Here is a 13,861-nt window from a genome sequence, read left to right on the forward strand (position 1 = left end):
AGACAACCCCCCCCCCAAAAAAAAAAAAAAAAAAAAAAAAAAAAAAAAAAAAAGGAGTGGACATCATCACCTAGTCCTCCAAAGGTCCTTTGGACACAGTAAAGGGACTAGAGGAAGGGTACTTCCCTCCCAGGGGCTGAGCAGGAATGGGGCAGAATCTGCCAGCGACACTTAAGAGGAGCCGGCAGAGGAGGGGCCAGAATGTTGGGAAACTGACCTGATCACCGGTGCCTATCGTGTCTTGTGCTATCACAGGTGATTCCAGCCAAAGGCTTCTACCACCTCACAAACCACTGTGTCTCTCCTAGGTACTACTTGTCCTCGGCACACTCGTCATCGCCATGTCCTTGCAGATGGATCGCAGGGGCATCTGGAACTTGATGGGACCTTGTGTCTTTGCTTTTGTGATCATGGCCTCCATGTGGGTAAGGAGCAGGGCATATAGTCTCCTGTTCAGACTCATGGAGAAGAGAGCCAGGCCCTTAATTCCAGTTGTGCTGGGAGGGCCCCAAAACTCCACATCTGTTTAGAGCTGGTAGCAGCTACCCATAGAGCCCCAGTCTGGCTGTGTGCCTTAGGTCTTGTGCCGATAACCACTAGGCATGAGGCCATATGCAGTTCTCTTGCCCAGATCTGGATAGACCATACCTCTTGGCTCTGGGTCTGCACCAACCAACCAACTCCCATGTGGCTATCCATTCTAGATATACCGCTGTGGGCACCGGGGGCAGTGCTACCCGACCTCCTGGCAGCGCTGGGTCTTCTACCTCCTGCCTGGCATCTCCATGGCTTCCGTTGGCATCGCCATGTATACTTCAATGATGACCAGTGACAATTACTACTACACCCACAGCATTTGGCACATCCTACTGGCTGGTAGTGCAGCATTTCTTCTGCCACCACGAGAGGAAAAAGCTGGATCCTGGACCTGTTTGCAGAAGTTCCCTTGTCACTACCAGATCTGCAGGAATGATCGGGATGAGTTGTACACAGTGACCTGATAAGGCTGGTTCATGGACACCTGAAACTCTAATGACCTCTTCAGCTAGGACAAACGGGAGAGGTGCCTGTCTAGCCCCAACCAGGTTTCCATCTGAATAAAATTGTCCTGAGACGCTTGGCTTCTTTCTCCAGAGAAGACCCCCTCCACCTCAAAAATCTTTATGGCTGCTGCCAATTCCTCTGACGGTCACAGCTGTTTCCACCTGGAGACCACAGGTACCACGTGTGGGCAGATCACGCTGTTATGGATGGAGATACAAATAAGGGATTCCTGTGGTCCCCTTCCTTTGGAAAGCCGTGATATGAGACCCACAAGCAAGGAAGTCTGAGTGCACAGAGGTCACTCACTGTCTCTGACATCCTGTACCCTTAATGCCATCCTGCCTTGACATGGGGATACTCTCCTGCTGCAGTTGCTATGGTAGAGTCCAGGGTCATCAGAGAGCTGATTAAGACCTGGAGTGCTGTGTGCTGTCCCTCCCTCATTGTCTGTTAGAGCAGGAGGCCTTCGGGAGAGCCTGAGGTAGCAGGGCTGCTCAGCTGTATGAGGTCTGGCTCCAGAAGGCACACAATGCTCGCTAGTGTTCCCTTCTCACTTAAGGGGTCCTAGGCCCCAGTCTGGTGAGCATTCTCCTGTACTGGCTCTAGGCACTTGGATGAGGCTGACCCCTACTGGATCAACTGAGGATTAAGGAGTGGGTTCTGGAGCCCTGGCCCAATCTTTCTGGTCTCCTGGGATCACTGAGCTGGTAGTGCAGTGTGCCCAGGCCATATGGTTCCCACTGTGAGGCCCATCTGCTCTGAGTACTGGGATTGCAGGTGTGGGCTTCTGGGCTCCTTCCCAAGCTACCAACATCCTTTATTTGGCACCAAAGCACACTTTAGCCCCTGAAAGGGGAAATGTGTATATTGGGGGGGGGGCGGTGGTAAAATGTTACTGTTCTAAGATATGAAGGCATATTTTTATGTAATTGGTGAATTTAATATTCTACAATAATTTTTCAAACCAAATGAGTGGTCTTTTTTTTTTTTTTTCTTGCGTCCCTGGAGGGAAAGGGAGTTTGAGCTCAGGGTAGCCTTTCCCAACAGGCCTGCCAAAGCTGCTGGGGAACTCCTGGGCTGCACTTGGCAGACGGTGCCTTGAACCACTGCATTCGCAGTAGATAATTTTTCATGGTCCCTAAAGGAGGCGGAGGGAAAGGGATTAGTTTAGATGGACGGGCGTTGCTGCCAGTTGGCAGTGAGCGAAGGCGCACGTTCGGTGACGCTCTTCCGGTTCCGGGAGGCGCGGGCGCGCTCTCCCAGAAGTAGAGGGTCGCGCGATGCCGCTGCACAGGTATCCTGTGCACCTATGGCAGAAGCTGCGGCTGCGGCAGGGCATCTGTGCGCGCTTGCCCGCCCACTTCTTGCGCTCACTGGAAGAAGAACGGACGCCGACCCCGGTACACTACAAACCTCACGGGACCAAGTTCAAGATCAACCCCAAGAATGGGCAGCGTGAGCGCGTTGAGGACGTACCCATTCCAGTTCACTACCCTCCAGAGTCCCAGCAGGGACTGTGGGGTGGAGAGGGCTTGATTTTAGGCTACAGATACGCCAACAACGACAAGGTGGGTGCGGACCATCTTGGCGGTTCTGCATGCTTTGCTGAGCAGGCACTGCTCAACCTGACGAGCACAAGCGTTTTGATTACAGAGCAAGCTAACTCCGATAGCGAAGTCTAGTGCAGTCCTGAAGTGGGGTGGTCCTGGATCAGATAGTATCAAAAGTAAGGACATAGTGGGGACAGTGGTGGAGAAAAGGCAGGAAGGATAGACTCGAAGCTTGTGCTGAAGAGGAGGGAGAAGTGAAATCTGCTTGTCACCTGCTAGTTTCTATGCGCATTTCCCTCATTCTTAGGATAGGATAACTTTGCTCCTAATACATAAAAATCAAAAAGACTGAGATGCTAACAAGAGCAGAGCCTGGAGTCTATCTCTTCTGGTGATACTCTGCTGCTAGGCAAGCCCTGTGGGAGGAGAGAGTATGTTTCAGGCCTTCCAGGGTGTCATTCACTTGCCTGTGGCTACTGGGTTTCAGCTGTGTGAGAATCTGGAACATACACCAGTAGCATTAGGGCTAGCCTGAGTGAAGCAGACATCTAGGTGGGTGGGTATCCAGAGCCAGCTCAGGGGCCCTGACCTGCATCAGTGGTCCTGAGGAGCGTCTGAGGAAGGGAGAGGGCCTGGCTTACAGTAGCCTAGCTTCCAGAAGGGTGCTTTTGGGGCCCACTTGGTCTGTAGGAAAACGGGAGTTTTCTCTTGCACCCTTAGCTCTCCAAGAGGGTGAAGAAGGTGTGGAAGCCACAGCTGTTTACTCGGGAGCTTTACAGTGAAATCCTGGACAAGAAGTTCACCGTGACTGTGACCATGAGGACCCTGGATCTCATCGATGAGGCCTATGGATTTGACTTCTATATTCTCAAGGCAAGCAGGGGTTAGTGCACTCCAAGGTCTTGTCAGACTCGAGGGAAGTGCCGAGTGCACTGCATGGGCAGGGAGTGGGGGGCACCCCAGGGTAGCTATTACAAGTGGGACTGAATCCCTGTTGGTGCAGCCCCTGAAGCTTTCTGTCTTGCTGAGGCCACTCCCTGTGAGTCGTTAACTTGTCCAATGGTCGTAGCCATTTCTTTTTCTTTTTCTTTTTTGTTTTTTTGAGACAGGGTTTCTCTGTATAGCCCTGACTGTCCTGGAACTCACTTTATAGACCAGGCTGGCCTCGAAACTCAGAAATCCGCCTGCCTCTGCCTCCCGAGTGCTGGGACGAAAGGTGTGCGCCACCACGCCTGGCTGGTCATAGCCATTTCTTACTCTCCTCTTGGAGTTTGTTGCCTTGGGCCTGACCCATGTAGGTTTGGATGCTAGCGCTGATCCCAATGCCTGTTCTGCTGTGGTCTAGCTTAGGGCTGCCAGCAGCTGAAGAAGAACCCACAGGGTCAGCTGACGGGGTGGGGGTGGGGTGAGGAGCCTGCTGTAGCACCCGACTCTATGTGAACCTTCTGCCAGACCCCTAAGGAGGACCTGGGCTCCAAGTTTGGCATGGACCTGAAGCGAGGGATGCTGCTGAGGCTTGCTCGCCAGGACCCCCATCTCCACCCTGAGAACCCTGAGCGGAGAGCAGCCATCTATGACAAGTACAGGGTGAGAGTTTCCCCATCCTGCTTGCTGCCTGAGGCTCCTGGCCCAGCCCCCACACCTCATGCCGGCCTCCTCTCCTGCTTATTCAGAGCTTTGTCATCCCCGAGGCAGAGGCCGAGTGGGTTGGCCTGACGCTGGAGGAGGCCCTGGAGAAGCAGAGGCTTCTGGAGGAGAAGGTGAGAACCTGGGTACCGGCAGACCTCACGCCACTGAGGCTGAGTGACGAGGGCGGGCGGGAAGGCTAGCTTTTAGGGTCTGCCACACCAAAATGCTGCCATATATTTGGTTCCTTCCATTTTGAAAATGCATGGCATGCTTCGTCTCCTGAAGTCCTTCATTCTCTTTCTCTGAATGCTCAGGGATCTTTGGTACTAGGTGTTTTCTTTCTTTCTTTCTTTCTTTCTTTCTTTCTTTCTTTCTTTCTTCCTTTTTTGGTTTTTCGAGACAGGGTTTCTCTGTGTAGCCCTGGCTGTCCTGGAACTCACTCTGTAGATCAGGCTGGCCCCGAACTCAGAAATCTGCCTGCCTCTGCCTCCCAAGTGGTGGGGTTAAAGGCGTGCGCCATCAACGCCCGGCACTAGGCGTTTTCTTAATCCCTCAGCAGCCCCTAGGATGTTCCATTTGTGTCTGTTTCCCAGAATAGTCAAGAGCCTGTGGCGGCCAGCAGTCCGCCAACAGGGAAGCCAGGGGTAGGCATGTGAGTTTGTGTGACCAAGGGAAAGCAGTCCTCTTTTGGCGGTCAGATGCCCTCCAGGATGGCAAGCGGCAGCATCCCCAGTCCTTCTACACCCTGCTTCTCCCCATGGTCAGCCAGAAGCAGCTGGCTGCCACCCTCCTTAGGGCGCCATCCCTGGGCTACGTTGAGCCTTACCATGCCCTCTCCCCTTCAGGACCCTGTACCCCTGTTCAAGGTCTACGTAGAGGAGCTGGTCCAGCGGCTTCAGGAGCAGGTTCTGTCCAGGCCCGCAGTGGTGCAGAAGAGAGCCGGTGACCACGCCTGAGCACTGGGCTCAGCCTCCCCTGTGGGCAGTGGGCGAACCCCACTTGGCATGTGCTGAGCACACAGTTCCTGTGGTAGACTTTTCAGAGAACCCTTCTGTGCCAGGACTCGTGGAAGTCTGGAGCGGAGCAGATGCCTGTCCAAGCTGGTCAAGTCCTTCTAGTTCTTGGGCTGGAATAAGTAACAGTCTGAGGCAGCCTGCGCCACAGTAAAGTGTGTTGGTTTGCTTGGAAGTCTGGAGTCCTGTGAGTTCTTTTTTTTTTTTTTTTTTTTCCCACCCCGAGACAGGGTAGTCCTGGCTGTCCTGGAACTCACTTTGTAGACCATGCTGGCCTTTAACTCAGAAATACGCCTGCCTCTGCCTCCCAAGTGCTGGGTTTAAAGGCGTGCGCCACCATGGCCAGGCTCAGTTCTGTGCATTCTTGTCCGGATCATTCCTCTGTTCCAGAAACACGCGGGCTGTTTGAGCTGTCCAGCTGTAGCTGCTGGCTTCTGAGCTGTGGGCGCTGAGGGCCTTTTTGCTGTTTATGTCCCTCATGTGTGAGGCATCAGGACATAGAGAGTCGGGTTACATCCAGTGTATGCTCCTGCCTGCTCTGGAATGTTTTCCTGGGCACAGGAAGGGAGCCTGGGGCATGGGTCAGGCCTGGGAAGGGTCTCTGCAGTATGCCCTGAAGAGCTAAAAGCGGGAAGCTTTCTGGGTCCAGAGCTTCTGTCAGTATCTCCTGCAATGATGCAGAAAGTGGGGCACAATGGGCTTAAAAGGCCTTGACCTCAGCACCCCATCCTTAACTGCCCCCATTACTTGCGGTTGAGGCTATGGCTTGAGGTAGGAAGCCAGGCCAGGAGCCTTTTTCACCTGAGAGCTCAGGGCTCAGAGGCATTAGCACTGGAATCCATTCCTTTCTATGGGAAGGAGGAGGAGGGTCTCCCCAACTATGTGCGGAGGGAGCTGGAGTGGTAGTGAGAGCTGAGTTAGCAGAGCTCCACATCTGGCTGGTGTAAAAGGGGACATTGGGTGCCTGCTGGACTTAGGCATGGTCACTGACTGTGGGGTCTCAGGGGAGACAATAGGGGTGCCTGTGCTTGGCTGTGTTCTTGATGCTAAAGCCAAAGCTGGCATGCAGCCCTTCTTCCAGTGTGAGGGAGCCTACACAGACATACATAAGGATTAGGGCTCACCTTGAGGTCAGAGCCCAATGGATGTACCGCAGGTGTTAGTCTGTCTGTCCTGGCCTCTGTGTCCTTGCATATCACAATAATCTTACTCTGTGTATAATAATTAGGCTAAAATTTTTAAATCACGTTTATTGTGTATGTGTGCCTCCATATGCCATGGCTCATGCGGAGGTCAGGGGGCAACTTGTGGGAGTCGAGTCTTTCCTTCCACCATGTGCATTCCAAGAATCAGGCCGTTAGGCTTGATGGCAAGTGTCTACTGGCTCAGCCATCTTGCTAAGTGCAATTTAAAGGGTTTTGCTTGTTTTACCTAAAGCAAATACTACCCAGCCAGCTCTCGTATTGGTGAACCCAAAAGGCTCACCCTAGCTGTTTAAATCATTGTCAGGATAGTTCCCACATCACTGGCTTTAAGTTTGAGTCCTAAATTTAAACCAGATCTTTCAGCTAGGGCTACGTCCTTGTTGGGGTATGGAATAGAATGTCCCCACTGACTTGGTTCAGCTAGCTGCCTGTCTGATTATCCATTGTTTTTTGTTGTTGTTGTTGTTTTTTTCACTGCCAAGGCCTGGGTCAAGTAGGGCCTGTGTCGAGTTTTTGTTGTTATTGTTGCTTATTCTTTTTGTAGAGGAGATCTCCATTATGTAGCCCAGGCTGGCCTTGAATGCCAGATCTTCATGTCTTTCTCTTTTCTATGTGCTGGAGCTATAGATGCAACACACAGATACACAGACACACAAATACACACACTGCCATCCCACTCCCAGGCCTGGCTAGGTCCCTGTATGATATCTTGTGTCAGTTTCCTGGGGCCCCAAGAGACAATGGCTACCTTGAGGTATATAGTCAGAACAGGGCAAAGGCTACACTTAAGATCTTCTAAGCTCTGTCCTCAATCTGCAGTAACAGATGCTGAATGTGGCCTGAATATGAAGAGACCACTGCTAGTCACCTTTGCTGAGGTCTAAGGCAGTTTTGTTTTCCTAATAGAAGGCCAGGCAGAGCTCTGTGGCTCTAGCCTTGATTCCCAGAATAGCCCCATTCTAGTGGGATGTAGTATTTGTTTCATTACATCCTCATAAATACAATTTTTTTTTTTTTGAGACAGGGTCTCACTAGCCCAAGAAGGCCTGGAGCGTGAAGCATACTTAAAGCCTCGACCCTTTTGAGTTCTGGCGTTATAGGTTGGAGCCATGCCCAGCTTCACCAGCATCCTTGGGTCAGAAAACTGTGATACTCCAGAGTAAATGATTAGCTTACCTTTTCCCACAGGCGAATCAGGTCGGAGGTAGGCCCCAAGCCATCTGCACCCTGAGCTGCCTGCCTTCTGGGGTGTAGTGGGGGAGAGTGGAGCGGGTGTAACATGGAGCGTCCCTGCTCACATGTGCACGCACAGACATGCTGAGGCCATAGCACACATGGTCTAGGGGATGAGATGCCAGCTCTGGGGAGCTGTCTGTGTTTTCTTGTCTGTCCTGAGTCCTCCACTGCAGCTGCCTTAGCCACTCTCCCTGGTTCTTTGTGTGCTCCTGGAACCAGCGTGACCGTGTGCTGCATTTCAGGGCTTGCACTGGGATTTTGTATGAAGACTAACTGTTAAAAGCCAGAAACACCTCCCGCTATGTTTTTATGACAACAGACTGAGGTCAGCCTTAATGTCAAAGGACTGCGGCTGGTTGGGACGAGGAGGGCTGATAGGCTGGGTCATAGTAGCTGTGATTCCTCACTGCTGCTTTTCCTGTTTGCTGAGAGTGGGCAGTGTAGGCCCGAGAAGTTGCAACTCCATTGTTCCAGTTAAAAATGAGACCAGGGCCAGAAAGAACCTTTGCTGTTCAAAGGTGAGATGACGTGAGGTGGCTTGTGAGCCCAGAGTTCTGTACTGGACTTGTTTTGAGAGTTTGACATATATGTTGATCCCCGTAGTGGTTTTTAGGGTGTTAGGGGAGTGTGGATGGGCCCTGGGGACTTGTTTAAGAACCTTTGACATTGTTCTGTGCCTTGTCCACACTCTGGAAGCCCAGGGAGCTACTAGGCTCACTCATTTTACCCCTGTTGTGCATGGTAGTCTCCCTGCCTTGGTTTGTGCTACCACCAAGGTCTCCTGATAACTTGAACCCATCTTGCAAACACAGGTCAGGTTGTTTGGTACCCAGGCCTTCTCCTGTCTATTCTGGGCCATCCCAAGCTGGATCCCTGGGCCTGAAGAGCTTAGCCAGCAGGAGGAATTCCACATCACCCTAGCTCATCTGGTATAGCTCTCCCCAACCTCCCTACACTCACACTGTGCTGTAGAATGGACCCTTTCCCACAACCAGCTGGCCCAGGCTCCCATTCCCACCCATACCCTGCCTGTGGATGAGACTTGTCTACTGGTGGCCTCCAATATGGTAAGGAGACCCTTCCACTTCCAGGTGTCCTGTGTCACCTTAGGAGACACCAGGTCTGACCAGTGTGAAGCATTTGAGCCATGAGTTTTGCTGGGGCTGGTCTCTGAGTCACCAGTCCAAGCTTGGAGCCCTAAGACCAGCCCTGCTTGTTCTTACCCTGCTTCTTTGGATGCAAGAACCCTGGGACCCATCCTGGCCCTTTGGTTCTTTTGTCTTGGCAGGACCCTCTTCATTGGCCACTTAGTTTTCTGGGGCCTGCCAGGCTCTGACTTTCTCTAAGGAGCTCCTGGAAGCCCTGGAGGAGACACTGTTGAGCAGGTGTGGCCTAGGCTTTACCTAGAAAGTGGGATGCAGTCTGGCAGCTCCCAGAGGCCTTTGCAGTGCTCTAGGCCAGGCAGTGCTGCTCCCAGGGTGTCTGACCGGATAATGCTATTTCTGAATGCCCCAGAACTGGGATGTTGCTGGCTTCAAGGTTGCTCTGGGTCTGTTAACAGGATGGGCAGTCCATGGAGGTGTGCCACATCATATTCTTGCTGAGAATCTCTGTTTTGGGGGTATCCTGGAATGTCTCATTAGGGGCTAATATTAGTTGGCTCTGAGGGTACAGTGTTCTCCAGAAGGTCCTGTACCCTGAGAAGAGTTCCAGAGTCTTTCCAGGTCAGGCACCCAGGTCCATAGAGAGCAGGGCCATACTTAGGAACTTGGGAGGCTCTTGGCAGTTGGTGTGTGTTCAGCAGGCAATGACATTACAGTAAGAGTATGGAGTGCTTTATGAATAGAGACAACGTTGTCAAACGTCTATCTGAGGTAGGTGGAAACCCTAGCTCTTCCCACTGGGGGCTGGGGCGGGGTTTCTCCCTGTTCTTCCTCCTACTGTCCTCCATTCCCCACTTCTCACTGGGTTTTTACCAGCATAGGCCTGGCCGTCTGCCCCTGGGGCAAGCCTGACCTGAAGTCCTTTTCTCAGTAGGGACTTCAAAGATCATTGTTTCTACTTCAGCCAGGGAGTCAAGCAGGACATGGAACAGCTCAGGAGAGGCCATAAGGTAGACAGAAACCCATACACATGGGACATGTATGAAACACATAACAAAAATGCTTAACAGCTAGTGTGGGGACAGTTACCATATAGTCAATCCATTTGTCCCTCTGAAGGGACACTGGCATGGGGCCACTGGCAGCACTGCCTGCTCCCTCCGCAAATAGGAGTGGCTTGGGGGGTGGCGGTGTCTAAAGGGGCTGGTTGCCATGGCTACCATAGGGTTCTGAGGCCCGTCATCTGGTCCCTGCCTCAGCCAATAGGCGGCAGGAGCCCGAGCTGCAGCCTAGAGTCACGCTTCTGCCTCCCAGCCACACAGTGGCCAAGAGCAGGGACCGGCTTCCTAGAGTGGCTGAAAGTGCTCGGACGGACAGCCAAGCCCATCATGGCGGACAGCGGGACAGTGGGTCGTGATCAGGCACTTGGAGCCAGGCAGGTGAGGTAAGCCAGGCGGGTGGACAGATGGGTGGAAGAATGGGTGGACAGGTGTATGTAGGTGGTCCTTGTAGCCCATTGTTCTTGTGGTTGTGGCCCTGCCCTCAGCCCACCCCACCCTCAGCATACACACACTCTCCCACCGAACCTTCACTTTGGATCCTCACCCCACATCGTCCATGGAAGGGTCAAGGGAAGAGACAAAAGAAAGTCTATGAGCAGAATGGAGCCACACCACATCACCACGGGCCCGAAAACTGCCTTGGTTGGTCTCTCACGTCAGATTCCATACAGAGGCAGCATCAAAGACCCCCCGACTAGCCCAGGCCCTTAATGTCCTGACCACCATGCCAGGTCTCTGCGGCAAGCCGCCTTAAATCGGCATGGTTTAAGGAGCGTGGTTTTTTTCTTTTCTTTTTCTTTTTTTTTTTTTTCCAGTAAGGGGGAAAAAAAGCAACAGAAAAAAATGTCCACCTATAACAAGGGGGGGGGGGGCAGCCAGCCCAGATAGATCAGAAGCGCCAAATCCCATTACTCGGGACTTCAGAGCACAGCCCTGCACAGGCAGCTGCGATTAAGAGCTTGTCAATGGAGTCCCCTTTGGAGATCAAAGGGGCATGCCTGTGAGAGTGTGAGTGTGTGTGTGTGTGTGTGTGCGTGTGCACACGTGTGTGCGTGTGTGTATAGGAACACATGCTGTGTGGTGACGGTGGAGGGGCCATGTGTCATAGTACAGAAGAGCCTTGTGTATCACCTGCCTCCTGTGGCCACCCTCCATGTTGCTTCTGTCCTTGCTGCTGTGTATGACATGCGTGGATGCATCGGGCCAGGCTGGGCAAAAGAGAGGCCTGGTCCCTAATGCATCCTCTGGAAGGCAGTCCTGCCTAGACCTGGTCCTTATTTCTGGCTGGGCCTCCACTTTTACTTGGATCCTGTCCCTTCCCCAGAGTCTTCCTAAAGGAGTCTGTAGGCGCTAGGGAGGCATGCTGGGCCACGGGCAGTGGTGGGTGTGAGGATGGGCTGTATCTGGGTTTATAACTGCACCAGGTCCTGCTGCCCATGAGCACTCAGCTGGCCTGGGAATTGCATCCTGGGGGTTGAAAGCTGCTGTCGATGTGATTGGTAGGTTGTTAGGTAAACTCTGAGAAGCAAATCTTTTAATCCACTGTGGCTAATCCAGTGCACTTTTGTTTGCCAAGACAGATTCTGCGGCAACAAAGGGACTGGAGGGACCCTAGCATACATAATCACATACTTAGAACTTGGCCGCCGCTGCCCACGGGGTTCCTAGGCAGCAGAGAGAGACATCTCAGGACAACAGTGAGAGGGTGGGAGGTAGAAGGGGCCTAAGCGGGCTGAAGGTGTGTTGGCCACTGGCCTTCCTAGGTGACACCCGTTTACCTGTCTGGACATCCTCTGGCCGCCTGCCGGACAGGTAGCTGATGGGTACTCTGCAAGTTTGTGGGGACAACTGAGTAGAGCTAGACAGAAGGAAAACGAATACCTAATACATGGTGCAAGAGTGCCTGGGACAGAGGCTTATGAAGATGTGAGGAAAAGCTGGGAAGGATGGCAAATGACATGGGAAGGGTGGGAACAGAAGGAGTAAGGTGGCGGTGGGCAGCAGGAGGGCAGGTGTGCCCCAACAGGAAGAGGAAGTGACTTGGGGTAGTGTAGCAAAGTATGAAAGAACACTTGCAGAGCATCTTTAGGGCCTGGCACACTCACAAGGGAGAGTACTGCCGACCCTGGACAAATGGGAGACCAGCTGGCTCCTTCTACCAGATATATACCGGGCATAGCAGTAGAATTTATTCTGCTACTCAGTCTTGTCTGTGCAAGTTATGCATGGACCACTAAGGAATCCTCATCTCGCCAAGGAGGAAACTCAGACATAGCAAGTATTCAAGTCTCCAGAGTGCCATTCCCTTATGTTGCTGAGGCTTCCTGGGGTGGGGGTGGGGATAATTGGGCTTGGTGGCAGGCTACCCTCCCCGGCTGTTTACTGGGCTGAGGATATTGAAAAGAGCTAACTTAGACCTCACATCCTCCATACCTACCTGCTGACCCTGATCAACTTAGCCTTTTACTTTTGGTATCTGCATTCTCCTTCCTCCCAGATGCCTCAAACAGATGACCCCCCTTAAGACAATAGGGAGTCAGACCTCAGTAAGAAGGTGTGAGCCGTATCCTGACAAGGGTTTATTTCTTAGGGTCCACTCAAGTGGAGAGCTAGCCCAGCATTCCCTTCATGCCTGTTTACACTGCTTTCCTGCCTTCCTGGCTCCTGACTCCTTTAGGCGGCAGAGAAATGCTATGCTGGGTCAGGTGTGCTGGACAAAGGAGGACATGGCTGTGAGGACCTCTGGAGTCTAACCCAGGGGATAAGCATGCTACTCCTGATTGGGCCTGGAGCAGATAATAGTCCAAAGGACACAAACGGTGATTACAGTGTCCATCTCTGAAGAGACCATGCTAGCAAGGCAGAATAACTCATTTTCTACTCCTCTGTGGATGGATGCTTCTCACCTGGGAGGAGAAGGCAGATACTCAGCTGTAACAGCATTTTAATGCAGGAACCATCAGTACCCCATATTGCAATGCTGGCTGGCATAACCTATTATTTAGAAGTCTCAGCAATGGTTAACACTGCAGCCATGTTGAACCGTCCATATCATTTAGAACAGTCATGCTCCTGCTGGGCAAAATACAAACACCAAGAGTCATGCAAGGTGCCAGCTCAGAACACACATCCCCAGGAGTAATACAAGGAAAGGAAGAACTTGGGGCCAGCAAAATGGCTTGGCAGGTAAAAGAGCCTGCTGCTGAGCCTGACTGCCTGGGTTCAGTCCTAAGGGCACACGTGTAGAAGAAGAGAATCAACTTCCAAAAGTTGTAATCTGACATCTACATATGGACCATGGCAATCTTGAGCCCAAACACATTAAAAGTAAATAAATCTGTCATGGGTCATGCTCATGCCAAGGTGGCTGCTGGCACAGAGTTAAGGCGCCTTCTGCCCTAGCCTGGAGTGAACACAGGAACACATTAGCTAATGCTGCCCATGAGCAGCTGTATCCTTCAGGGGCTCACTTTGCTATTATATTGTCCCTATTCCTTATACACTGATGTCACTGGAAGATGATAGCAACTGCAGAATGGTTGATGGTTCATGGTAATGGTAATGTTACAGCAGCAGTTTTCTTTTACTTGTTAGTTTTTCAAGACAGTTTCTCTGGGTAACAGCCCTGTCTCTCCTGGAACTCACTTTGTAGAACAGGCTAGCTTGGAACTCACAGAGATTCACCTGCCTCTGCATCCCGAGCGCTGGGGTTAAAGGCATGCACCACCACAACTGTCCCTGCCACACTTTCATGAATAAAATAGGGCTAGAGAGATGGCTCAGCGGTTAACAGCACTGACTGCTCTTCCAGAGAACTCAGATTCAAATTCCAGCACCCACATGGCAGCTCTCACCTGTCTTTAAGATTTGACACCCGCCGGGCGTGGTGGCGCACGCCTTTAATCCCAGCACTCGGGAGGCAGAGGCAGGCGGATTTCTGAGTTCGAGGCCAGCCTGGTCTTCTACAAAGTGAGTTCCAGGACAGCCAGAGCTATACAGAGAAACCCTGTCTTGAAAAAA

General features: G+C 52.1%; 2 protein-coding genes across 5 annotated transcripts in view; both read left to right on the forward strand.

Annotated features, from left to right (window-relative positions):
- Tmem8a (transmembrane protein 8A) overlaps window positions 1-2,013 on the forward strand; it is a 9,831-nt gene extending 7,818 nt beyond the window's left edge. For 2 of the 4 annotated variants that reach the window (XM_021149652.2, XM_029471577.1), the window contains exons 12-13: window positions 309-425; window positions 705-1,114. In XM_021149652.2, the coding sequence (XP_021005311.1) occupies window positions 309-425; window positions 705-1,001 (414 nt within the window). In that variant the 3' untranslated portion in view covers window positions 1,002-1,114. Of the gene's footprint in view, window positions 1-308; window positions 426-704 lie in introns of all 4 variants that reach the window. The other 2 variants (XM_021149649.2, XM_021149650.2) reach the window with 2 other exon arrangements.
- Window positions 2,014-2,273: 260 nt separating this feature from the next.
- Mrpl28 (mitochondrial ribosomal protein L28) lies at window positions 2,274-5,411 on the forward strand. Its single transcript, XM_021149616.2, has 5 exons — window positions 2,274-2,612; window positions 3,315-3,467; window positions 4,047-4,181; window positions 4,268-4,354; window positions 5,069-5,411. Exons 1-5 carry the CDS (start codon window positions 2,325-2,327, stop codon window positions 5,177-5,179), a joined length of 774 nt encoding a protein of 257 aa, XP_021005275.1. The 5' UTR covers window positions 2,274-2,324; the 3' UTR covers window positions 5,180-5,411.
- The last annotated feature ends 8,450 nt before the right edge of the window (window positions 5,412-13,861 follow it).

This window comes from Mus caroli, chromosome 17, assembly GCF_900094665.2.
Source record: "Mus caroli chromosome 17, CAROLI_EIJ_v1.1, whole genome shotgun sequence".
NCBI lineage: Eukaryota > Metazoa > Chordata > Mammalia > Rodentia > Muridae > Mus > Mus caroli.

What these genes read in the sequence shown, in the direction of transcription:
- Mrpl28 (XM_021149616.2), top strand. Translation starts at nt 2,325, where the DNA reads ATGCCGCTGCACAGGTATCCTGTGCACCTATGGCAGAAGCTGCGGCTG. An exon ending in GATACGCCAACAACGACAAG is followed by an intron (nt 2,613 to 3,314) that starts GTGGGTGCGGAC and finishes TTGCACCCTTAG; the next exon opens with CTCTCCAAGAGGGTGAAGAA. An exon ending in AGAGGCTTCTGGAGGAGAAG is followed by an intron (nt 4,355 to 5,068) that starts GTGAGAACCTGG and finishes TCTCCCCTTCAG; the next exon opens with GACCCTGTACCCCTGTTCAA.